The sequence below is a fragment of the Phalacrocorax carbo genome, chromosome 25 (genome assembly GCF_963921805.1).
Source record: "Phalacrocorax carbo chromosome 25, bPhaCar2.1, whole genome shotgun sequence".
In the NCBI taxonomy this organism is placed as follows: Eukaryota; Metazoa; Chordata; class Aves; order Suliformes; family Phalacrocoracidae; genus Phalacrocorax; species Phalacrocorax carbo.
The window spans coordinates 665,726-690,614 of NC_087537.1; the positions used below are offsets into that span (position 1 = coordinate 665,726).

The 24,889-nt window shown below is 68.7% G+C and overlaps 3 protein-coding genes across 5 annotated transcripts; 2 read left to right on the forward strand and 1 right to left on the reverse strand.

The window, feature by feature from the left end:
• Positions 1-337: 337 nt before the first annotated feature.
• On the reverse strand, positions 338-9,463 carry CNTNAP1 (contactin associated protein 1). The gene is made up of 24 exons (XM_064473323.1): positions 9,320-9,463; positions 7,805-7,906; positions 7,342-7,535; positions 7,095-7,242; positions 6,644-6,847; positions 6,390-6,574; positions 6,161-6,304; positions 5,548-5,809; positions 5,319-5,468; positions 5,079-5,250; positions 4,884-4,990; positions 4,658-4,777; positions 4,312-4,515; positions 4,038-4,194; positions 3,774-3,901; positions 3,491-3,658; positions 3,198-3,416; positions 2,881-3,120; positions 2,567-2,803; positions 2,268-2,395; positions 2,036-2,129; positions 1,674-1,907; positions 1,504-1,551; positions 338-1,420 (listed from the first exon to the last, which is right to left on the reverse strand). The coding sequence occupies exons 1-24, from the start codon at positions 9,396-9,398 to the stop codon at positions 1,230-1,232; spliced, it is 3,915 nt and encodes a 1,304-aa protein (XP_064329393.1). The 5' UTR covers positions 9,399-9,463; the 3' UTR covers positions 338-1,229.
• Positions 9,464-13,066: 3,603 nt separating this feature from the next.
• On the forward strand, positions 13,067-14,133 carry CCR10 (C-C motif chemokine receptor 10). Its single transcript, XM_064473666.1, has one exon. It carries the CDS (start codon positions 13,072-13,074, stop codon positions 14,131-14,133), a length of 1,062 nt encoding a protein of 353 aa, XP_064329736.1. The 5' UTR covers positions 13,067-13,071.
• Positions 14,134-16,861: 2,728 nt separating this feature from the next.
• Positions 16,862-24,354, forward strand: PLEKHH3 (pleckstrin homology, MyTH4 and FERM domain containing H3). 3 transcript variants are annotated; one of them, XM_064473035.1, is made up of 13 exons: positions 16,862-17,146; positions 19,438-19,493; positions 20,175-20,263; positions 20,473-20,667; positions 20,868-21,025; positions 21,184-21,307; positions 21,479-21,776; positions 21,885-22,092; positions 22,331-22,458; positions 22,572-22,692; positions 22,783-23,232; positions 23,305-23,496; positions 23,585-24,354. In XM_064473035.1, exons 1-13 carry the CDS (start codon positions 16,997-16,999, stop codon positions 23,765-23,767), a joined length of 2,352 nt encoding a protein of 783 aa, XP_064329105.1. In that variant the 5' UTR covers positions 16,862-16,996; the 3' UTR covers positions 23,768-24,354. The 3 variants fall into 3 exon arrangements, with proteins under 3 accessions (XP_064329105.1, XP_064329103.1, XP_064329104.1); XM_064473034.1 differs by having other exon boundaries at positions 16,863-17,146; positions 22,331-22,467; XM_064473033.1 differs by having other exon boundaries at positions 22,331-22,467; positions 22,783-23,496.
• The last annotated feature ends 535 nt before the right edge of the window (positions 24,355-24,889 follow it).

Consider the following 24,889-nt stretch of genomic DNA (forward strand, 5'->3'; position numbering starts at 1 on the left):
TCCCTGCCTCTCTTCTGCCCGCTGCAGGCTCAGCCCGGCTGCCCCCGCTGCGGCGGTCGGCACACCGGAGCCTGGCGGCGTGTCCCGGTGCCACGGGCTGCCCGCATCGGCGCCGCCGCAGGGCTGGGGAGAGACACAATAGTGTGCGAGCGTAGCAGCAGCAGCCTGAGCCGCATCCAGCCCTGGCTCCTCACATCCCATGTCTGGCTCCTGGGAGTGGGAATTGCCCATGTCTGTGCTGGTCCCCACCCTGGGTGCCGGCTGAGCCGCGGGGCCCAGGAGAGGAGCTGCTGCCCCTGCACGCCCAGGCCGCAAAGTGAAGGCTGGGAGTGTCAAACGCCGTCATTCTGCCTTTATTTGAGTATCTTCACATCTCATTCAACAAAACAGATTTTTAAAAATAAAGTGCCCAGTGGAGCTAGGCCTTTGGGTAGATAAATGCATTTCTGTAACATCTTACCACAATACAGCAAGTGGACATGAGCTTTCCCTGGGCTGGAGGTAATCGGCAGGGCCGGCACTTCGTACAGAGAAGTAGCAAACTACAGACTACGTACCACGACACGCGGAACGTAACACCTGACAGGAGCTTCCGTTTGGTTTTTTATACAAACTGATAGAATAAAAAAATCAGAGTGTAGTAGAATATCCGGCAACAAAAATGGTAGAAAGGATCCGTACCTGATCGTATGAAAGCAGCATCTCAGCAAAGTGCAGCGGCGTCATGCGCGGCAGCGGCGGCCGTCGCCCGCATGGGCAGAGTATTGCTCGGCGCACCCCGGGCTGTGCCCCGAGGCTGGGTATTGCGTGGCGTCCTTCGTGGCTCTGGCTAAGCAAGCAAAGCAGCGGGTAATCTACGCGCAGTCGTTGCTAACGGAGCGGTGGCAGCTGGGCGTACCCGGCACGCTCCCCTGCGGGAGGGAGGGTGGGCTGCCCGGCCCCGGGGCTCCCCGCCAAAGGCAGGGCAGGTTTTGGCAGCTGGTGGGAGGCAGCAGCCTGCCTCTGGCGTGGGGCTGCCGGCGTGCCCGGGGCGAGCGGGGCCGGGGCTCGGTGGGTCGCGGCCACGCTCTGGGGGCCGGGTCGGTGGCAGCCACGTGCGGTTGGTGCAGTCCAGCCGGTCCGGAGGCGGGTGTTGGCAGTTCAGGTGTGCTCGGCCCTTTGGTCCCGCGATGCTCGCTCATCCCCGGGCGGCTCCCAGGGCTGCGAGCCTGTCCCGCCCCCTGGCCCCACTAGTCCCCTTTCGCCTCCTCCAGGATCTGGGGCAGGTTCTGGTCCTTGCGCACTGACAGCGGTTTGGTGGCACCGCCGTAGTCCTGGATGGCCTTGGGCTCGTTGGTGTGGTAGGAGCCCTTGTAGCGGTGGTAGTAGAAGTACAGCAGCACCAGCAGCCCCCCGAGCAGCAGGAGCAGGAAGGTCACGACTGCGGGGGAGAAGTGGCAGTGAGGGGCTGGGGAGGGGCCAGGGCAGAGGCAGGGGGTGACACCAGCCACGCGCTTCACTTACACCCGATGATGATCCCGATCCAGCCATCGTCGTGCACGTGGGGGAACTCTGCGGAGACAGAGCGGGTGGCTGAGACCGGGCTGCAGCAGGGTCTCATGCTGCAGCATCCCCTCCGCAGCTGACACTTGCCAGGGGCTTCCTCCCCACTGGGGTCCCACCGTGGCACCTACCTGTACCCATGTACCAGGGGTCCATCTCAGGGGGGATGAGGATGGTGGTGAGGGGAAGCATGGAGGCGCAGCTCGACTCCACCAGCTCGCCCCGGATGCTGTAGGGCCGCACGACGCTGGTGGGGCGGAAGATGGCTTTGAGGGGGACGAGGGTGTTAAACTTCACGCCCGAGAGGCAGCCTGAGAAGCCGGGCGTGTTGTAGCGCTGGATCTCGGGGTCAATCACGCCAGTCTCTGCGGGAGCACGGAAGGAGAAGGCTCATCCCCCGCAGAGGCCAAGGACCATGCTGGGCAGAGGAGACCCCAGTGCCTGCAGGGATCCCAGTGCGGGGGGGTGGAGCCAAGAGCAGGACCCAGCTCACCCATCACACGCCCCAGGTACAGGTTTTTGGGTGAGTCCAGCTTGCTGTCCACGAACAGGGAGAACTGCTGCTCCATGACGGGGAGATAGTCCACCTGGGAGGCAAGTGCATGGTGTCAGCACCTGCTGAGCCTCCTCCACCTCCTGTCACCCTGCCCGTGCCCACTCCCAGCATGACCCCCAGCCCCGCAGCCACCCCAGACCCCGGTGGGGAGGATGCCCATGCCTCCTACCTGGGTGTACAGCGTGCGGTGCAGGCGGGTGATGTTGACGCGGTGGGGCCTCCCGTCCGTCACCGGCTTGGTGGTGAGGGCGAAGACATAGGGGCTGGTGCCCAGCTGGTAGCGCAGCTGCAGGCTCCCTGCGGGCAGAGCGGGGCTGTCAGCAGTGCTGGGGCTCCCAGTGGGTGAGTCCAGCCCCACCGTGGGGCTGGTGACTGGCATTAGGGGAGGAGGGTCCCATGTGGCCCTAGCGACCGCAGAGGTCCCCATAGGCTCGGGGTGAGCCCCAGGGAGGGGAGCCCTGCCCTCACCATCATCCTTGATGAGCACGGCCATGTAGTCCTTGACAAAGGAGCTGACGTAGAGCAGCACAGCGGGTGCTGAGGTGGTGCTGAAGCTGAAGCTGACCTCCTCACTGGTGAGGTTGTAGCCGGGCAGGGGCTGCCAGGGACTGCTGATGATGCTGGCGAACTCGCGGGCGGCGTACAGCGACATGGGCAGGATGTTGTACCGCACCCAGGTGCCCTCCTCAAAGTACCCGCCGATGTCTGCGGGGGAGCCGTGAGCTGACGGGGGCACCGGCTCCTCTCCCCCACCCTCAGTGTGGGCAGGTGCAGCCACTCACCGTAGTTGCAGAAGGGCCCGTCAAAGGCAGAGATGCTGCAGTTGCAGCTGTAGTGGCTGTAGCGCTCGACGCAGAGCCCACTGTTCTGGCAGGGCACCGGCGGGTCCTGGCAGTGGCCAGTGCAGTTGACCCGCACGCCCTCCGTCTCGTTGGCCTTGCCCTCCAGGTTGAGTGTCACCCCGTTCATCCGCAGCGCCCGCAGGCATCCCAGGAACGGGCGCATCTTGTGCTCTGCTGCACCTGCAGCAGGGCTGAGAGTCAGCGTCCTGCAGCACGTGGGGGACTGGGAACGTGGGGGTGCGGCCGGGGGCTCTCACCGACATAGAGGGGCCTGTCGAAGTCCAGGCGGACGAAGCTCTGTGGCGGGGCCGGCCGCACCACCCAGGGCAGTTTGTCCACCCGCAGCCGCGCCAGCTTGACGTTGAGCTCAGCCTTCACCTGGTGCCACTCGTCGTCGTTCCAGGGCACTGCCGACCGCACCGTCAGGTTCTCGTCCCCATTCCCGATGTCGTAGGCAAACACCACGTCCCTGGTGGCTGTGGGGATGTGGTGTTATGGGGGGTGCCTGGTCCTGCTGCCCCCCATGCCCCTGCACCCCCCCACCCCATACTGTTGAGCTCGATGCGGATGTAGTTTCGGGTGCCAGGGTTCTCCAGGAAGACCCCAGACAGGGAGGTGGTCTTGAAGTAGAAGGAGATGTCGAGGCTGTGGTTGGCCTGGAAGGTGGGGAAGAGCAGGGCTGTGCCCCTGTTGAAGGAGACAGTGTTCCAGGTGTTGCCTGTGGGGAGCAAGAGGGGCAGTGAGGGATGGGCATGGACCCTCCATGGGCATGGGACCCTGGCAGGCATGTGCCCTCTGCGGGCAGGGGTCCCTCCACGGATCCGGTCACTCACGGTCTCCGTAGCACCGCAGGGGGCCCAGCAGGAACTGGGCTTCAGAGCCAGAGCGGTTGGTGTCTCCGACCACAACCTGAGTGACGGGCAGGTGGTCCACGAAGGTCAGCAGACCCTTGTCTGTCCTCCTGCAAACGGCGTGTGGTGCAGAGAGGCCATGAGGGGCTTCTGCCCCTTCATCAGCCTCCACCCCAGCCCAAACCCCTGCCTGAACCCCCCACAGTCTGTGCCCCCAGCCTCCGTCCCGCAGCCCCCCCAGCTCACCACAGCGCGTGGTCAGCGTCACAGTTGCAGAAGTACTTGGGGTCGGCGCAGTTCTTGTCCAGCCCGCAGGCGCAGCGCTGGATGCCCGGCCGCGAGCCCCCCCAGTAGTAGTGCCGCTCGTTGTGTCGGCCCATCCAGAAGCTGAAGGGCAGCCCGGCTGAGGGCACAGGGGAGGGTGAGGTCATGGCCCCACGGCATGGCCCCACAGCACGGCCCCACGGCACGGCCCCACGGCACAGCCCCACGGCACAGCCCCGCTCCCCCCAGTGCTCACAGGGGGTGTTGAGCAGGCGAGAGCTGTAGCAGTGGAGCTCGATGCGCTGCTCGCAGTACTCGGAGGCATTTGCCAGTGCCGAGACCTCAGCCCAGGAGGCATTCCAGTACTCCACGGTCCCCAGGTAGGGCTGGTCCACACTGGAGCCTGTCACCCGTGTGGCGTAGTGGCGGTTGTGCCGGATGATGGTCCATGCCCGGTCCTCTGCGGAGGCAGGGAGGCTGTTAGGACCCCGTCCCTGGGACACCCTCCCTCCCTCCATCCTGCTCCAGCCCCAGTGCACAGGCAGGGTCTGGTCCTGGGGTCACTGGGCAGAAGGACCCCCACACCCTGCCACCACCCCCACCTCGAATGTCGCAATACACCGTGAAGGGCTTGAGCGGCCCGCTGCCATCGGGATCAATGGTGTAGTTCCCCGAGGTTTTCCCGCTGACCCGGTAAGCATCGCACGACTCCTTGTAAAGGGCTAGAAGAGGAAAACGGTGACGATGTCAGTGCGAGGTGGGTGCTGGGCAGCAGGAGAAGCCATGAGTGCCAATCCTGTCCCCCCACCCACGAGGCCCTGGGCTCACATTTGTGGCAGGTCTCCCCCTTGTACCCCGTCAGGTCGCAGATGCACATGAAGTCATCCCAGGACTGGACGCAGCGGCTGTCGTGCTCACACAGGTTGGGGGTGCACCTGAGGGTGCAGAGGGCTCTTGTCCTGGCACCGGTGCAGCCCCCCATCCCCTGCCCGCTCCCAGTGGTGCCACTGTCCCGACCGATACCTGTCTGTGATGCCACAGACGTTGAAGAACACATTGAAGTACTGCCCCAAGCGGTGCTGCACCAGCAGCTCCACGTCCACAGGCTGCATGTCCACGTTCAGCATCTGCAGGCAGCCATGGAAGGCCGTCTGGTTCGACCAGCAGCCGGTGACTGAGGCCGGCTTGGGGCAGCCTGCAAGGCACAGTGGGGTGAGTGGCCCCGGGGCTCCCATTGCCCCTGGCTCCCACCCCGCTGCCCACCTCCGAAGAAGTACTGGCTGCCAGTGCGGAGCTGTAAGGGGTGTGCCACCCGAAACTCAGCACCATCATCATCATCAATGGTCACCACAGCCGAGCCATCCCGCGCCACCAGCTGCACTGAATGCCAGAAGCCATCGTTGAGGCGATGCCCTGCGTGGGAAGAGGAGGGTGAGTGAGGAAGGCACTGCTGCCAGACCAGCCCCGGCCCCACACTAGCTCCCCAGCTCACCTGCAGCAAACTCCAGCTTCTTCTTGCCGGGCTGGGCAATGGAGACGTTCACCTGCCCCTCACTCAACATCACCTCGAGGGAGCCCAGGCGGTCGGCGAAGCTGGTGTAGAGCAGGAGCCCGGCAGTGTCCCAGGAGCGGAAGCGGAAGCTGACGGCCAGGCGGTTCCTCCGCGGGATCCCCGGCACCTGCACGTAGTTGTTGATGCCAGCAAAGGTGATGGGGGTGTTCAGCTGGTCCCGGCAGTAGTGGCCCACGCTGCCCTGGGGATGACCACAGGAGGCGGTGAGGGAGGGGAAGCTCCTGTGGTGAGGAGGTCCCCCCACCCCCACAGCCCTGGCCCCAGTCAGCCCCGCTCGATCCTGTCGCCTGGCAGTGCTGGGCGGGTGCCCCAGGCCAGGGACGACCTCACGCGGTCGATGCCGCACCGCTTGGCTGAGCACGGCCACCGTCCGGCCTCACGTCACCCCAAAGGGGGGGGAAGTTGGGGGAACCTGGCCCCGGGGAAGGGTCACCCCACAGTGGGGCTGAGGACCTGGCCCTCCTCCAGGAAAGGGGTTCCCCCACGGCAGGAACAGGACCCCCAGGGAAGGGGCCACCCCATGGGGTTGGACCTCAAAGCGGATGTTGGATCTCCGGTGCCGGGCCAGGTCAGCGATGTTGACCCCGTTGAAGATGATGTTCTCCACGCAGCCCCGGAAGTTTTGCCGGTAGGTGAGGTGCTGTTTGTCCTGGTCGATCACCCCCCCGAAGAAGAGCTGGGAGGCAGAGGGAGGGAATCAGCCCCTTGCCAGGGGACGCAGCAGGTCAGCATCCTGGCAGCTCCCTGCCCACCGCACCCACCTCTGTCTCGAGGTCGAGCTGGTCGAAGGTGCCATGGCAGCGGAAGCGCTTGACCTCCCCGTCCAGCGTCAGGTTGACATGGCGCCCATAGCGCTCGATGTGCACCGAGTGCCAGTGCTGGTCATCCAGGAGGCTGCCCACCGCCGCCGTCGTGTGGCCCTCGCTGGCATGCAGCGGGCTGCTGCCTGGGGAGGGGCAGCCTCAGCCAGTGGCCCCCCAGCCCCACGCCCCCCCGCCCCCCAGTCCCGGCTCACCTAAGCTGATGTGCAGGAGGAGCTGAGCCTGCTTGAGCTCCACCGTGATGTAGTCACCCTGTGAGCCCTCCCCATGCATCAGCACCCCGTCCTGCTCCAGTGTCTTGAAGTTGAAGGAGATGTCATCCTCAAGGGTGCTGATCTTCTTGGCCCGGAAGCGGTAGGAGATGGCGTCATCCCCGTCAAAGTAGAGCACATGGGACCCTGGGGAGAGCAGAGCAGCCCCAGCCATGACACTGCCCCCAGCAGCAGGTGGCCCAGCACCAGGAACACTCCTTTCTGCTATGGTTTATGGCAGAGCTAACAACCGCAGACTGTTTGGACACAATCTGCTCTGGGAAAGGGTTTTCCATGTATGCTGGAGCCAGGGGCTGGCCCCCTGCCATGCGGGTGGCCAGGCCCAGGTCCCACCCCACGCAGGGCTGCTGGTGTCCCCGAGCTGGGTACTCACGGTAGGGGCAGCCGTAGAGGCCCAGGCGCAGCCCAATCTTCCCGCGTGGGTTCCAGGCCACCGGGATGATGCGGATGTAGCGTGCAAGGATGGGGTAGTGCAGGTCATGCCGCACCACCCCACTCTCATTCACGTTCCCAAAGAACGTCTGGGGACAAAGGGCTGCCATTAGGACCCCACTCTGGGCTGGGGGCTTCTGGTCCCCCCAGGGGACCCATCCCACAGGCACCCCTGGGCATCCTCCTACCCAGTTGCTGCCCTGCTGGAAGAAGGGTTTCCAGCTGGTGGGGTGGTCTCCATAGAGCACGATGTAGCGTGTCAGCCAGTCATACGTGTTGAAGGTCCCCTGCGTGGCCACCGCATTGATCCGGTGCTTTTGCATCAGGTCGATCTGAAGCCAGGGCTGCTTGTCCCGGGGGTCGGGGGACCAGCCGCTGGTGCCTGCAGGGGGAGCAGCTTAGCTGGCCCCACAGCCCTGCACCCAGTGGCCCCCGGCGGAGCAGGGGCTGCTCGCTCAGCCCGACTGCAGCACCCAACTGTGGGTGGGAGCTGGGGGGCTGCAGGGCTCCCCCACCATCCCCGGGGGATGCTGGGGGCTCTGCTCTGGGCATCCGAGGACCCCTCAGCCCCACGTGAGACATTGTCAGGAACACTCCCTGCCCACAGCTCCCCTCCCCATCTGCACCCTGGTCCCGTGGGGGGCGACTCACTGTGCAGCCGGGCAAAGCTGGCCGAGTAGAAGATGTTGTATCTGGAGGAGGCACCGATGGACGAGGAGTAGAGGGAAGCGACGAGCTCATCGTAGCAGGGTCCTGCAGGGAGAGTGGGCCTGGGGGCTGGTCTCGGGGTGCTGAACTGGGCGGTGTCCCCGCGGCAGCCCCCCCGGGCCCGGCCCTGCGGACCCCGCAGGCTCTGCAGAATGTGAGGACCCTGTGGGCTCTGGGGACCCTGCGGGCTCTGCAGGACCCTGCAGACTCTGGGGACCCTGCCGGACCCTGCGGGCTCCGCGGGCCGGCGGCGCGGCGGGTCCAGCTCCCGCTCTCCCCTCCCACTGCAGCGGAGCTGACACACCTCTGCGGGCCCCGGCGCCCGCACCAACCGCCTCCGCACTGACGTGGGCGCCGGGACCCCCCCTCCCGCCCCACCCCGCCCCTCCCCGCCGGGTCAGGGTCCCGCGTGGGAGGCCGGGGGACCCCACGCAAACCCTCGCGGCATCTGCAGAGGCGGCTCCGGCGGCGCCGGGATCCCCAGCCCCTCGCAGGCCCCCCCCGGCCGGGTCGGATGGAGCTCGGGGAGCCCCAGGAGCGCTTGCTGCACCCCCAGCCCTCACTGCAGGGCCAAGGGCAGCCACGCTGCGCCCATGCTGCATCACCTCCTGCCTGCATCGCCCCCCGCCTGCATCGCCCCCGGCCTGCACCGCCCCCCGCCTGCATCACCCCCCGCCTCCATCCCCCGCAGCCGGCTCGCCCGGCCACCCCGGCCCTAGGGGAAGGGGCCAAGGGTCCCGGCTCGGAGGAGCCGCAGAGAGCTGCTCGGGAGGCCAGGGCCTTGGCGCTCTTCGTTGCCGAGGCCGGGCAGCCGCCCCCCAGCCCCTCCCGCCCCGGGGAGCGGGACCGGCCCGGTGCAGCCCCGCGGCGGGGCTGGGCCGGGGCGGCGGCGCTGGGCCGGGGCGGCGGCGCTGGCCGAGGTGCTGGCGGAGCCCGGGCCGGGTCCCGAGGGGCTGCCGCCGCCCGCCGGGGTGCCCGGACACGGAGCGGGGCCGGGCCGAGGGTGCCGGGGCCCGAGCCCCCTCCCCGCTAGGGACGCGGGGCCGCACGGGCGCGGGGATGCGGCGCAGCGGGGCAGGTGCCTGCGACATCCCTGGCCATCCCTGGCCATCCCCGGGCATCCCGGAGCCCCCGGGAGGATGCTGTGCCGCGGGCGGTTGGGGGGGCTGTGGCGGGGGGCTGTGGCGGGGCGGCCCCGGGCCGGGCGCGGGGGAGGAGCGCCCGGATGACTATGTCCGGCCGTGACCTTGGGGACGGCGCGGACCAGGGCGCCGGGGAGGACCGGGGGATGCCCAGGGGTGAGCTGGGGATGCCCGGGAGAACGCGCGGGGGGCGGGGGGGAAGAGGTGGGTGCGGGGGCGGCTCGGGGGGCTGGGGCGGCTCGGAGTGCGGGGCCGGAGCGGCGGGTGCGGTCCCGCAGTGCGGAGCGGCCAGTCCCGGGGCTGCGGCCCCACTTACGTGCGAGGCAGCCGGGGCCGGGGCGCAGGAGGCCGGCGCAGGCGGCGAGCAGGAGCCCGAGGAGGCGGCGAGCGCCCATGCTGGAGCGCCCCGAGCGCCCTCGGCGCCGCCGCTCCCGGTGCTGCAGCCGCGGCGGAGCGGGGCCGGCGGCTCCGCCCACGGGGCGGGGGGCGGCGGCGGCGGGGGGGGCCGGGAAGGAGCGCGGGGGCTGGGCGCAGCGCAGGGCCCCGGACCCCCCCGCCCCAGGCTTCCCCCGCTGCCGCGCCTCCGAGGGATGCTCCCGTCGGGCCCACCGGTCCTCCCGGTCCTCGGCACCGGCTTCAATGCGGCGTTACCGGTGCAGCCGGACCGCGGCCCGTGGCTTGGGTGGGCGCGGGTGGGGGTGCGTGGGCAGAGCGCGGCACGGGCAGTGCAGGGCGTGGGGCGGACACGAGCGGAGCCGTGCAGGGAGCTCCCCGGGCAGCACCGGTTCCCGCGCAGGCCCCGGCCCTTGCGGTGCCCAGCCGTGCCCCGAGCCCCCACCAGGCTGGGTGGTGTGAGCCCCCGCAGGTGCGGCCGCCCCCCAGATGTGGCCCGGGCGCCCTGCGCCTGCAGCGGCAGCAGCAGGGAAGGATTGGAGCAGTGCCCACCAGCCCTCCCACAGCAGATGTGGCAGCAGTTTGTAATCAAGCTGCAGATTAAGGCCTGCGGGTTTCGGGGTCGCCTGTCTCTCTAGTTGTGCATAAGATGGGATTTAGCCTGTGCTCCCAAACATCCCCAGACACCCACGGAGGGGATGGGGCGGGGCTGGCAACTGCATAGTCTAAATACACTGCCTGCCTCACAGACCACACAGCACCCTGTGTCCCCCTGGCTCTGCAGGGAGTCCCCCTCTCCCAGGAGCACCGCGCAGGGCCCCAGCACCAGCCCCGAGGGATGGGGATGCACTGGGGGCTGCTGGGTCCAAGCAAGGTCCCGGTGCCGGGCAGGAGCCTGGCCTGGCTGTGCTCGGTGCAGGCAGTTCTGCACCACTGGCGTGAGGGTGCTGCCCACCAGGCCTGGCAGCGCTGTGCTGGGCACCTGCCTGCCGCTGGGCAGGGCAGCGTGGCTCTCACCTGCGGGTAGCGGGTGCTGGGACCACTTCCTGCACAGGCAGAGCCAAGGCCAGGGTTGGTGGGCGAAAGAGGGAACAGAAAGCCCCAGGTGCAACAGGGCCACAGGGCAGCCGGTGGCACACCAGGAGTTCTGCTACTGGAAGCTGGAGCCATATGCCAGGAACAAAGCCACCAGCCCTCCTGTCCCCCTGACACTAGCCTGCAGGTCCATCCCTGTGAGACACACAGCCCCACCTGGCCTTATCCTGACACCCCAGGGGTGCTGCCTGTTCTGGCCACAGTCCCACATCCCATCCCTGTGCTGGGTCAGGTCTGTGATGGCCCCAGCAGGGCCACACAGGATCCCTGCTCTGCACCGACAGCTGGCTATAGGGCCAGTATTGGCCCCAGGACCCTCCTCCCTCCCCTTCCTCCGGGATGCAGGGTGCAGGATGCCACCCCCAGAGCCGGCACAGAGGTCTGCAGTAGTGTCCTCGCACTGCAGAAGAGCAGGGGAGGGGGAGAAACCCTCACAGCAAAGATCCCTGGGGACACCCTGGGGCCCAGGGGCTGGGCTGCCTCTGCCCAGCTGCTCTCCCGCCAGGGTGCAGCAGCTCCACGGCCCTGCTGCACCATGGGTGCCAGCAGCAAGCTCCCGGGGCTGGGAGGGACCCTGCCTGCTCCCCACGCCTGGCTGGAGGCAGCAGGAGGGCCAAGGGCAGAGCTGGGGTAAACCACGGTGAAGACGGCTGTAGTGAGGAGAAAGGGGGATTGAGGGATTACCATGGCAAACAACAGAAAGCCCATTAAAGCCAGGCATCAATTTGCTTCCCCCTGGGGAGAGGAAAGTGGGGCCTCTCCTCCACAGGAATTAATCCGCCCCTTAATGAGCTGGGAATTTTGTTGTCAACAACCAGCATCATGCCTGCGCAGCACTGCAGGGGCACAGGAGCAGAGGGGCATGGGGATGCAGGGCAGGGCTGGGACCCCTGAGTGAGGGGGATGCCCTGCACCAGCAGCCATCCCAGTTCCTCTAACTGCCATGTTTCCCATCAGGACGAGCTGTTCCTGGACCAGACATGGCTCTGCTGGTCCCGCCGGACCTGCATCCTACCTGCACCCGGCTCAGTGCCAGCCTACCACTGCCCATGCGCCTCTCCTTGGACCCACTCCCTCCAGCCTCCCCTCTAGACCCAAAGAGGCAGTCCCTGCTGCAGGGCAGGAGTTGCAAACTCCTGGGGCGGGTTGGGGTCTCCTGCATGCTCATGGCCCTTGGCCAGACCCTGTTCCCCATGGCTGGGTGATCCCAGACCTGTCCCCCAGCCCTGTGTAACAGGGGCTGAGCGGAGCTGCTATTTCTGTCCCCAGCGTGCAGATGCTAGCCACAAAGTAAAAAAGATGCAGGATGGGCTCCGGAGCAGGATCGCATCTGTCTCCTCGCCTTCCTCCCCTGGGGCTGGGCTTGTGCGCTGCTCTGCTCTCGGTATCAGGACCAGCACGTGATCAAACCACAGGTTGCAGTGCTCTGGGACTCAGACAGCTCCAGACCTGCCAGCCAGAGGGAAAGGTCTTGCTGCACAATGCAGGAGCAGGTGAGGGGCTGCGGGGCAAGGGGCTCACTGCGGGCCAGGCAGGGACCCACCTTGCTGGCTTTTCTTCTTGCTTTTAAAAGGTTCTCTGTGAGCCATGTGGATTTGGGCTGAAAGACAAAGCTGCAGGGAACATGGGGCAGCACCCGGTGCTCCAGGTTCCCAGGGCCTGGAGCAGGGAAGGGGCTGGGGGAGCTGCTGGGGGGGTCAACCTGCCCTGGCGCTGGGTTCAGATCCCACCTGCAGCCCCGGAGTGCATGGGGGGATCAGACCTGGCCACCTGGGCTTGCTGACAGGAGATGGAGTAAAACTCCTGTCATGAGGCTGCTCTGAGTCAGAGCCATGCCCGATCCTGACCTCTGTGGCAATGGGATCCTGGCTGTCCAGTGCCGGGCTGCAGCACTGTCCCTCTGCCCCAGAGCAGGGCTGAGAGGCCAGGAGCTGGGAGCACTGTGCACAGATGCCTGCAACCTGTGCAAGGCAGTGGGATGCCCTGGGACGTCCCTGGCTGGGAGCAGGACCGGTCAGTGTAGGGCTGTGCCGGCACTGGGATCCCCAGGGTGATACATGGGTGGGTGTGTGCTTTGGGAGGGTCCCCACACACACCCAAGGATGCGTGTGGGGATCTACCCAAAGCACCCACCTGGAGATGTTGGCATGGAGCTCTGAGGACTGGTTGCACAGGGCAACCAAGGCTGTGGGCTGGTTGCTGAACCCCAGAGGACATCAGGAGCAGCTCCCCCATGGTGGGTGCGCGGTCAGTTCGTGGGATGCAGTGCTGTGCTGGGGACACTGTGGCTAAGGTCACGTCTCCCCATCTGCTCTGCACCGCAAAGCGCTGCTCGGGAACCACGCGGTTGCTCTCGCAATGACAGTGCGGTGAACCTCCTGCTGCCTCGGGGTGGGTGTGAGACGGAAACCGCCCTGGGCGCGGGGCTGGGGACCACGGCACGCCCGGGGTCCCTGTGGTGGGTCTGGGTGGAGGAGGGCTGCTCTGGGCACGTTGCATTGCACGCTGCAGCTGGGCTGCCGCCTCTGAGCACCTCTCACTCAGGCTCCCTCTGTGCAGGTGACCCCCAGCCCCACCTCAATGGAGCAGACCGCCACCACCGACTTCTACACCTGGGATGATGGGTACTTGTGGGAGGATGGCATGCTGCCCGAGCTCTGTGAGAAACAGGCAGTGCAGGACTTTGCCCGCACCTACCAGCCCGCCGTCTACCTGCTGCTCTCACTGCTGGGCATGGTGGGGAACGGGCTGGTGCTGCTCACACACACCCGCTACCGCCAGGCACACAGCATCACCGATGTCTGCCTCCTGCACCTTGCCCTGTCCGACCTCCTGCTGCTCCTGATACTGCCCTTCACCATCACTGACACACTGCAGGGCTGGTCCCCAAGCACAGCTGCCTGCAAGGCGCTGCAGGGCCTCTACGCCCTCAACTTCTATAGTGGCTTCCTCTTCCTCACCTGCATCAGTGTGGACCGCTATGTGGCCATCGTGCAGGTGCCAGCTGCCTGCCGCCTGCGCCCGCGGGCTCGCCGCCATGGCTGGCTGACGGTGGGGATGGCCTGGCTACTGGCCGCGATCCTGGCGCTGCCCCAATTCATCTACAGCCAAATGGAGCAGCACCAGGACCTCTGGGTCTGCCATGTTGTCTTCCCCCACACAGTCTCCCGGACAGCCCGGGCAGCCACCAACCTGGTGCAGGTCGTGCTGGGTTTCGCTGTGCCCTTTGTGGTCATGGCAAGCTGCTATGCAGCCGTGGCACGGACACTGCTGGAGGCCCGTGGCGCCCAGCCCCTCCGGGCACTGCGGGTGCTGCTGGCCCTCGTGGTGGTGTTTGTGGCCCTGCAGCTGCCCCACAGCCTGATGGTGCTGCTGGATGCGGCTGAGCTGCTGGCCAGCTGGGAAGCGAGCTGTGCCCAAAGCCGCCGCAAGGACCTGGCGCTGCTGGTCACCAGTGGGCTGGCGTACCTGCGCTGCTGCCTCAACCCCCTGCTCTATGCCTTCCTGGGCCAGCGCTTCCGCCGGGAGCTATGGCAGCTGGCCAGTGATGCCGGATGCGTGGGGCCCCTCGAGCCACGCTGCCCCAGCTGCCCCAGTCCCCGCCGGCGGACATCGCTCTCCACCTGCCAGGACCTGGTGTAGGGACATGGTGCCCGTGGCCGGGGCAGGGACTGGCACCCTGGGGTTCGGCCCCTCCACGACTCCCTGGGGAGAGCCTTGTTCATGCCGCAGGCAGGGGCAGTGCCGGCCAACCCACACGGTGCCCACACATGCGTGGGCAGAGAAAAGAGCAGCTCCACAGCACCCGCATGCCCTGCAACCTCCTCTGCTGCCCAGCGCGCTGCTGGGTGCGGTGGGGACCCCCTGCAATGTTACGTGTGCTCTGGGGGCCGTGCAATGTCACGCGTGCTGCAGGGAACCGTGCAATGTCACGTGTGCCCTGGGGGACCCGTGCAATGTCACATGTGCTGTGGGGAAACCATGCCATGTCATGTGTGCTGTGGAATGCCGTGCAATGTCACGCGTGCTCCGGGGGACCATGCAATGTCACGCGTGCTCCGGGGGCTGTGCGGTGCCGGTGAGCTCGGGGCAGTGTGCGCACACAGCAAGGCCCGGGCGGGCAGCTGGTTCCCACCCTCACAATAAAACCCGGTCGCTGGCAAGCGCCGTCTCCGTGCGGGCCGGGGCTGCCCCGGGGCGGGGACGGGCCGGTGCTGCCGGGAGGGGTTTTGCTGGGCCGGGAAGCGGGGAGCGGGGGGCGGCCCCTCGCCCGTCCGTGCCCACCGGCGCTGGCCGGGGGATGCCTGCAGGCGGCAGCAGAACCCCGCGCTTCCTGCTGCCCGCTGCCTGTGCCCTGCCTGTGCCCTGCCTGTCGCCGCGGTCCCTGCCTGGGCCGCCCCGGACACGGGCCGGGCTCCCAGCCGGGGCTCCGGCAGCCGGAGACGGGCTGGGGACGGAGGGACCGGGCCGGGGAGCAGGGGCTCCGTGGAGGCAACGGCCCAGGGAGCAGCACCGGCTCCATGGCGGCTCCGGGGCGGGGTGGGGGCATGTCCGGGCCAGGCACCCCCAGCCCTGCTGTGCCCCATACCCGGCCCGGGCAGTCGGAGGGTGCAGCTGTGGGAGGGAGCAGGGGTCACCCCCCCCAGCACAGCACAGCCTCTGGCTGAGGTGGCCCACGCCACCATCCCCGCAGGCAAGGGGCCAGAGGGGTCCCTGGGCTGGTGGCAGCAGAGGCCCCCCCCTTGAAGAACCTCCCTGAGTCAGGCTGGAAACTCCCTCCAGGGGGGTCGGAGGGACTTTCCTCTCCTCACTTCCTCCACGAGCTCCTCTGCCCCAGCACATCTTGGCCCAGCAGCTCCCACCTCCCACGGGGCCAGGGTACTGCGGCTGGGGCTGGCATGGCCCTCGCCCCGACGGGGCTGGTACTGTGCTGAATGGCACTGGGCCACGGGCTGGCAACAACTGGGGCCACGCGAGAGCCCCACGCACCAGGCCTGAAGTGCTCTGGGGTGCTGGGAGCAAGACGGGGCCTGGCTCTGGTGCAGCTGCTCGTGGGGTCTCTGCAGCAGAGCCAGGCATGCAGGGAAGCACCTCCCGGTCCTGCCGGGGCTGGAGGCTGCGTCCTGCTCACCCCCAGGCTCCTGCTCGGAATTAGCCCAGCACTCTGACTGGGAGAAGCCATCTCAGACCCTTCACCTACTGCTGGGCCGGAAACGCCATTACTGCTGACTCAGCAGCCACAGCTGCATCCCTGCACAGCAGCTGCAGAACCGGGGTGATGGGCCCATGTCCCCTGCCACCCTCTGCGCTGACCCCATGGGGAGCAAGGGCCAGATTCGGGTAGTACCGCACCCTTCCTCTGCTGGCCCCACAGCTGTGCTGGGGTTGGCCTCAGAACTGGTGCCACAGCTGTGCCCAGGGCTGCCCCACAGCTGTGCCACCATCTCCCTGCGTCTCCAGGCCCCACACTGGCTCTGTCCCCCACCATGGCTGGTGGGCTCTACCCCAATGCCCCGGTGCCCATGCCTGCCCCAGCTGCTGCGCCGTTCCCGCACTGGGACTCGGGCCCCGGTGCAGGCCTGGCGCTGGCTGTGTGGGAGGAGAGCTGGCAGCCGACGCTTCCTGCGTGCGCATCCCAGCACTACGGGCTCCCAGAGACAGTGTTGACCCAACAGCTGTAGCAAAGCCAGAGCCGTGGCTGATGTGCTTAACCCCTTCTGGGGCTCTGGGAGAGGGGCCGGGGCCCAGGTACTGCCATGGCACCCACGGCTCGAGGGTGCCACCGACCCTCTGCAGCCGGGCAGGGCTCAGGGTCGAGCTGAGCCACACGGCTTTGCTGCAGCACCGGGGCTGACCCGCGATGAGCCCCTTCTACCAGCTCCTCTCGCGGGAAGGCGCCGGGCGGGCCGACAGGACAGGCCTGCCCGAGCTCGGTGCCCTCCCGCCCGCGGAGCCCCTGCCCGCGCCTGCAGCCCGCGGTGCTGCCCGCCGCACACGGCTGGGCACCGCGCCGGGCTGCGCCGCCTGCCCGGGCCGGCCGTCGGGACTGCGGCAGCACATGGCGCCGGTGCCGCGGGGCAGCTCGACCCCGTGGCCAGTGAAGCGCCGGGGCTGCCGGAACCAGCGCGGCACAGGGCCCGGTGCCGGTGTCCCCGCCCGGAGCAGGCGATGCCCGGTGCACCAGGCTGGCGGCGGCTCCGGGAGCACCGGCGCTGCTGCAGCCCGTCCGTGCGGCGCCCCCGGAGCTCCCCCCGTTCGGCGCGCGCCCCCGTCCGGCAGATGACGCAAGCGGCGGCCCCGCCGCCCCGGGCGCCCTGGCTCCGCCCCGGGCCGCGCGCGGCGATTGGCGGCGCCCGGTGACGCGCCCGGCCCGGCCCGCCCGGGGCGGCGGCGGCGGCGGCGGCAGCGGCGGGGCCGGTCCCGGCGGCGGCGGCCGGTGCGCGGCGCGGGCGGCGGGCCGGTCCCGTCGCGGTCCCGTCGCGTCCCGTCCGGTGCCGGCGGGGCGATGCCGTTCCCGGGCGGGCTGTGGTGGCTGCTGTGCTGCCGGCAAGGCTTCACGCTGCTGCGGCGGGACTACGGCGAGGCGGACCGGGAGGCGGACGGCGAGGCCGAGGAGGAGGAGGCGTCCTTCGAGCTCCGCGCCCAGGGAGACCAGGTGGGCCCGGCTCCGGGACGGGCACCAGAGCCGCGGCTGGACACGGCGCGGCGGGACCGACGGTGCGCGGCTACCCCCGCCCGGGCGCACGGCTCTGTCCCGCTCGGCGCGGCCGTCCGGCCCCGGCCCCCGCTCGGCCGCGCCGCCCGGGCCCCCGCCCGGTGCCCGCCACCCCGGCGAGCGCGTCCGCCGCCTGCCCGGGCACGTCCCCGCCGGCCCCGCCGCCTGGGCTGCCCTTGGCGCGTCCCCACCGTCGGCTAGGGGGACTCCGCGGGGCGCGGGGAGGACGGGCCCAGCGGGTGCGGGGGAGCCGCTGCCCCGGGGCCGCCCCCGGAGGCCGCTGGGGGTCCCGAAGCCCGCGGGGCAGAGCCGAGGGGTGCGGGGGCCGCTGCCAACTGGGTCCCGGCACGGGACCCTTGCTGGGCCGTGGTGGCGGGACCCTGTTGCCCGTCGGGTGCTGGGGTGCAGCCGAAGCCGGGGCGCTGCCAGGCCGGCGGGGCAGCCGAGCCGCCCATGGAGCTGCGTGCTGCCCTGCCCACGCTCTCCTGCCCTTGCCTGCTCCTCGGGGCAGGAACCGTGGGGCTGGCGGTGCCAGATCCCGCACCGGGGGCTGTACCTGCCCTGCGCCGCTGCCGAGGTCAGGTTGGCCGGGGTGCGGGGGGTCCCAGCAAGACGGGTTCCTCGGGGCCGGCCGTGGCTCAGTGCAGACCTGCGGAGCAGGCCGGGGCTGTTCCCAGTGCACGGCGCCCCGGGAGCACGTGCGGGGCGCAGGGAGCAGGCCTGGATCTCCCCACTCCGGCTGCTTCCTCTGTTTAGGGAAGCAGAACGGCGGAAACCAGCGCTTCCTCCGGCTGGGCTGTATGGGGGACGGCTGATAGCGTGGGGCGGTGGGGGGAGCCCCGGCTCCCAGGGGTTCCTCCGGAGCCATGGGGCTGCGTCCCTGCCTGCAGGGAACGAGGGACGTGGTGACAGCCCAGTCCCGCTTGCTGCAGCCCCTCTCCCTCTGCCTGCCACGGGCCCTGCTGCAGGGCCCTGAGCCCCCCCACTAGCTGTCACCTGGCAGCGCATCCCTTTCTCTAGCAGTGCCAGCCCCATGGGACGGCGGGCAGCAGGGACAGCCGCAGGGCTGGAGCTGGGCCCTCTGGGCAATGGTGGCAGTGCCAAGGGCACAGCAATAGCAGGAGCCATCTTTGGGCTTCCTATGTCCCATGGGCTTTGCTGGCTCCGGAGGTCCGGGCTGGCGTGGGTGGCTGTGATGCAAGCTCCCCGGGGAGCCCTTCGCCATGGCTGGGGGGTCCTTGGGAACCCGGAGCGCTGGCCGCCCCTTCCTGGGAGCGTGGGAGCAGCTGCCCTGGCCCTGTCACTGCGGCTCCTCTCCTGTTTATTTATATCCCTGAGAAGGAGCTGGCCACCACCACCGACTCCTCCTGCAAGCTGTGGCCAAGGAGCTGGGCACCATCTCCATGCCCGCAGCCATGAGGGAGCATGTGGAGCCCTCCCCGGCAGCGGGAAGGTCGCTGGAGGAGCTGGCCCCGTGCATGGGTGCTGGCGCTGTGCGACAGGTGCCCTTAATGCCACGGGTCCGTGGCACCCGGCCCTGCCCCGTGATGCAGCCATACCTGCAGTGGCTCCCCCCTCCCGCCACTATTTTTAGCAGCCTTCTCTTTTTCTTGGCGTTTCGTGGCGCGCTCTGGCGTGTTGTGCCTCCGGCTGCCCTGTTGGGTTGCAGCTGGCGGGACCGCCCGCGCATCTCCCGGGGCAGCATCCGCCAGCACTGCCGTGTCCCCACGCCCTGCCCAACCCGGTGCCTGCCCGTGCCTGGGCCCTGCCTCGTGTCCCAGCACATGTGCTGGGGTCATCACGTGAGCGGCACCAGCCACGTCAAGTTGTGCTGCGCAAGGAGGAACCAGCCCCCGTCCCGCTGCAGAGCCAGGGACTTCCCTGCGCCGCGTCCCACCGCCGTGGGCAGGAAGTCAGCGGCTCCATTACAATGGGACTTTGTGCCGTAAGCGTATTACTCAGCACTGACCTTGTGCAATTCTGCACGGTATTCAGCCTGCCGGGTCAGCTGAGGATACATGGCCAGCACACCCGTCGGCTGCCCCTGCACCCCTGGGGTGCCCCAGCTGCAGCCCTGGCAGGCACCAGGGCTCCCTGCCCCATGGCAGCAGGACGCAACCCTGTCCCTCTGGGTCTGGAGCTGGGCTGGCGAGGAGGCGAGCAGTCAGTGGGGGGATGTTTGGGGGTGCCAGGTGGTGACCGTGGGGCTGAGACATCTCCTTCCTCCCCAGGGGTCCCTGGAGGTGAGCCTGAGCCAGCCCACCCGCAGCAGCAGTGGCTCAGAGAGGTGAGTGATGCCCAGTCTCCAGCCTGCTGGGTGTCCCATCGCATCCCTCGTGTGGTGCTGCGGGAGCTGGGGGCCTGGCACACTGTGGGAGGAGTTACTGGTGTGTACTGTACCATCCTGCCCATGGGGCTGGCACCATGCTGTGCTGGTCTATCGGCTAGAGCAGAGGACAGCAGGGCCGGGGCTGCCGTACTCAGTCCCCATCCCTGGTGCATCCTTGGACATGTCTCCATCCCTTTGCTATGCTGGATGGCTTGGCTGCCGCAGGCTTAGCCAGCAGGGGCTGTGTGTGGCTCCTCCTGTGCCAGGAGGCTCTGCTGGGCCAGGAGGCTCTGCCAGGCCATGTCCACTGGCCGAGGCTGTGCCCTGGGGTGGTGTGTGCCTGGGGAGACGGGGTGCCGGGACACAGGGGCCTGCTCGCTCCCCATCCTCCCAGTGCTGACGCTGCTGCCAACATTCCTTCCTGGTTGTTCATTTTCCGAATTCCTTGGCAGGGCCACGACTGCAAACAGCTTATTTTTAGCCAGGGTCATCTGCACCCGATGGCTCTGCTGTGTTCCCACCACGGGGTACCCCAAGCCCCTCGGGACCTGGGTCACCCCAGCCCCTGGGCTGGCTCCGTGCTCAGGGGCCATGGGAGGCACCCGTGGGCACCCGGGCTCAGCCCTGTGTTATCCGCAGATCCCTGCTCGTCGCGGAGGAGATGCGCAGCCTTATCGTGGAGAAGGGCCCGGGACCAGTGGAGGATGACCCTGACGCTCTCGTGAAAGGTGGGCACAGCTGCGATGGGCACAGGGGCCTCTGCCTCCAGAGTAGCCGGGACACAGCTGGGACTGGCAGGATCGTGCCCCAACTGTGGCTGGATCCTGTCCCAGAGGGGCAGGGGGCACCGGCTGGGCTGGTGCCAGGCAGACCCTGCCCTGGAGAGCCAGTGGGGTGGATGGTGCCAGTGGCAGGGGCTGAGGCTTCCCATTCCCAGGCTGGCTGCAGCGGGAGGTGCGGGGCAGCGTGAAGACCCATTGGATCCGGCCTCGGAAGTACTGGTTCGTGCTGACGCCCGACTCCCTGGACTACTACAGCAGCAATGAGAAGGGGGCCCGACGGCTGGGCTCCCTCGTGCTCACCAGCCTCTGCTCCGTGCTCTGGCCGGACAAGCAGACCTACAAGGAGACGGGTACGGTGCCTGCACCCCTTGGTCAGGCTGCGCCTTTGTGGCCCCTCATGCCCTGTGTCACCCTCTCAGCCCCATGGGGCCTCCATCGCCCAGAGGAGGGGCTAAGCCAAGCCCCAGGGTGTTGAGCCAGCCTGGCTGGGGTGGAGGTCCTTGAGGCGAGGGTGCTGGTGGGCAGCGGGTGAGCTGTCTGTCCCTCGCAGGATACTGGAGCGTGACGGTGTTCGGCAGGAAGCATTGCTACCGCCTGTACACGGAGCACCTGAACGAGGCCGTGCACTGGGTGTGCGCGGTGCAGAAGGTCATCGACAGCAAAGCACCCGTCCAGACGCCCACCCAGCTGCTCATGCGTGACGTCGAGGTGAGCCCATGGCATGGGGCTGCCTGTGCCTGCAGCCATCAGCAGGGCCGGGATGGATGGTCGGGGCCTCACGTGCCCTGGGGTGGCAGCGGGTGCCTGTGCCAGGCACTCGTCCGGGCAGCCCCACCGCAGCTGCTGCCACCACTTCGCCCTCCCAGGAGCACTGCAGCAACCCCGAGGTCCTGGAGCAGATCTACCACTGCAACCCGATACTGCGCTACACCAGCAGCCCCCTCTACGCTCCCCTGCTGCCCTTCCCCTACGGCAGCCTGGACCAAAGCGGTGAGGGGCGGGCGGAGGTCCTGCGCCCCAGGCTGGTGGGGAGCGATGGTGGGGCAGGGCTGGGCGCTGCGTGGGGCTCTCTCCAGCCCTGGGTGCGGGTACGGTGCCTGGCTGCTGGCGGGGGCAGTCTGGGGAAGCCCCCTGGCTGTTAACCCCCGTCCCATCCCACAGCCCCCGGCCCCCGCAGCTACACCACGCTGCGCGACGAGGCCGTGAAGCTCTTCAACTCGCTGCAGCAGCTGGAGTTGGAGCGGGACCCGGTGCCGCTGATGCAGGGCGTCCTGCAGACCTGCCTGGACCTGCCGCCACTGGTGGATGAGATCTACTGCCAGCTGGTGAAGCAGACCACGGAGCCGCCGGCGCCGGGCGGGCAGGGCGACCTGCACTACTGGCAGCTGCTCACCTGCATGAGCTGCACCTTCCTGCCCTCCCCGCCCGTCCTGCGCTTCCTGCACTTCCACCTGGACAGGCGAGTGCCGGTGGAGCTGCCGGGCGCCAGCTGCGGGCCGGGAGCTTGCTGGGTGCCAGGGCCCCCATCGGGTCGGTGCCGCCGTGACCCTCCTGGCATCTCTTGCAGGACAGAGAGCCAGCTCCCCACCTCGGAGATGGCCAAGTACGCCTGCTTCATCCGGGAGGCGCTGGGGAAGACGAAGGGGCGGGAGTGTGTGCCCTCCCTGGAGGAGATCCTGGTGCTGATGAGGCGGCAGGAGATGGTCTGCACTGTGCATTGCCCAGGGGCGCCTGCCTGCAGCGTGGCCATCAGCTCCCACACCACAGCTGAGGAGGTGAGGGGCCACATCCACGCCGGGCAGGGGGCTCGGGACATTTTGGCATGTGGGGCTGGGTGGGCAGCGTGCCATTGGAGGTGAGGGGCTCCTGTGGGTCTCTCCCAGCTGAGCCGCAGTGGCTGGGGCTGGGGGCCGCCTGCCTTTGCCCACCGTGACCTGTCTGTGTCCCTTTGCAGCCCTGAGCGCCGCGGCCAGGGACGCGCAGTCACCGTCGGTTGCCTTTGTCTCGCCCCAGGTGGCCCGGGAGCTGGTGTCGCGCCTGGGGCTGTCCCAGAGCCCCAACCTCTTTGCGCTCTACGCGCAGTCCCGGCGGCGGGAGCAGCCCGTGGGCAGCACCACGCTGCTGGCCGACGTCCTCACCAGGTTTGAAAAGTAAATGTCCTGCTCCGCTGCCTATGGGGGAGAGGGGATGGGGGTGGGCCACGGTGTGGGGGTGCCTCCCCCCATGCTGATGGGGCCGGTCCCTTCTGCCGCAGCCTGGCCGGGGAGGAGCGGGAGCAGGACCCGCCGTGCCGGCTCTGCTTCAAGCACTACGGCTTCCTGGACACGGACAACGTCCCGCGCGACAGCCTGGAGTTCGCCCTCCTTTTCGAGCAGGTGAGAGCCGTGCCGGGGTGGCTGCACCGTGCCGAGCCGGGGTGGCTGTGCCGGGGTGGCCACGCTGTGCCTCACGCTGCCCTCCCGCAGGCGCACGAGATGGTGCTGCGGGGCTACGTGCCCACGTCGGAGGAGACGCTGCAGACGCTGGCGGCACTGCGCCTGCAGAGCCTCAACAGCGACTTCTCCACCCACGCCCCCTTCCCGCGCCTGGAGGAGCTCTTCCCGCCCCACGTGCTGCACGCCCGCCTGCCGCCTCCCCGCCGCCGGCCCCCCACCAAGTGCCGGGGGGCCCGGCTGCGTGCGGGGCTGCTGGCCGGTGGGCTCTGGGGGCAGGCGCTGGCCAAGCAGCGGGCAGAGCGGGACCAGCGCCTGCGAGGCCGTCTGCGGGAGGAGGGGGCCAGCACCATGGCCGCCATCGTGGAGAAGTGGAAGCTGCTGCAAGGCATGGGCCGGCCCGAGGCCATGGCCGCCTACGTGGCGCTGGTGCGGGAGTGGCCTGGCTTCGGCTCCACGCTCTTCGATGTCGACCTGCGCACGGTGAGGCCCCGGTGGGGCAGGGGTGGTGGGCAGCCCTGGCAGCGGGCAGCCCTGACACCCCTCTCCTTGCAGAGCCCGGTGGGGGCCGGGCCCCAGCGCCTGTGGCTGGGCATCGGGGCCAAGGCTGTCTCGCTGTACAAGCCGGGAGAGCCTGAGCCCTTGGACAGCTTCTGCTACAGCCGCATCGCCTCCTTCGGCGCCTCTGACAGCAGCACCTTCCGCCTCTCTGTGGAGGACCGGGACCTGCTCTTTGAGACCTCCCAGGTACGGGGCAGCCATCCCTCCCTCCCCCTGGGGGCTGCAGGGTGCTGGGTGCCCCAGGCTGACCCAGCACGTCCCCTCCATCCTGCAGGTGGATGAGATTGCCCAGCTCCTCAACACGTACCTCACCTCCCTGGGTGCCCGGCAGCTGCCCCAGCCCCAGGAGCCGGCCACCAGCCCCCCTGCCTCGGACCCCACTGCGCTGCCCCAGGAGCTCTGCCCCACAGCCGGGCCCTGGCAGCACCGGCCGCCGGTGGGCTCCTTCCACAGCTAGCCTGGCGGCCAGTGCGGTGGTCCCAACGGCCGGCACAGGGAGGGCAGCCGGCCTGGCAGCGAGCGGCAGGTCTGTGCTGGTCCCCAGCTGCTCCCCGTGCTGCTGTTGCCTTTCTGGTTATTTCCTTAATTTATTTTGAGACGACTGCGCCCCCCACGTCTCCCAGCACTTTCCCTGGAGGGCAGCGGGGCCGCCATGCTGCGGTCCCCACGCTGCCCCCAGGCCTGTCCCCATCCCCTGTACCCCGGTGCCTTCGCCTCCAGCACTCATGCTGCCTGGCAGCTCTGCCCTTGCCCTGGCTCTTGCCACCCCGGGGGCTTTGCCCAGGGCAGGGGGTGCCAGGCAACGGTGCTGTGCCATCGTCTGTCTGTCCGTCCGCTGAACCCACCCCTCGTGGAAAGCTGCGGGCGGCTTTTGGCCGAGCTGCCTCGGGGACCAGTGGGCTCCTCCTGGCCCAGCGGCGGGGCCCTGGCGCTTCGCAGTGGCCCCATGGCGGGGCTCGTGGTGCAGGGGTGGCCGGTGGGGTGGTGGCTGGTACGGCTGGGGCTCGGCCCCTCAATGTTGCCTCTCTAAAGTTTGTTAGTTGTTGCGGGGGGGGGGGGTTTGTTTGTTTTTCTAAATAAATGCACAAAGGAAACGCTGGGCCTCCTGTCCCGGAGCTTGGGCCCGCAGTGGGCGGCAGGGACGGTGTGATCCCCGGGGCAGCGAGTGCAGCGGGGCCTGGGACAGGCGGCGGCGGCGGGGAGGAGCAGCACATCGTGTCCTTGGGGGCAGGGACCGCTGTCCCTCCGGCCAGCGCCTGGAGCCGGGCTGCTCGCTGCGCCCTTTGGCATTTCATCAACAGCGCAGGCAGCGCTCCGGCACCGCTTCCAGCTCCCCGGCACCCCCTGGCACTGGCCGCCCTGGGCGGGGGGGAACTGCCCCAGCAGCGGGTGCCTCCGCGGGGCCGCTGCCAAAGAGGGCGTGGGAGCCCAGCGCTGCCATGGCGGGTGGGTATTTTTAGCCTGCTGCTCTGTGCCACAGGGTCAGAGGAAAAGGCTAATTCTCACCTTGGGCTGCCTGGGCTTGGACCGGCGCCAGCGCTGCCCCACACCCCCGTCCGTCACAGCCTGACTCACACAG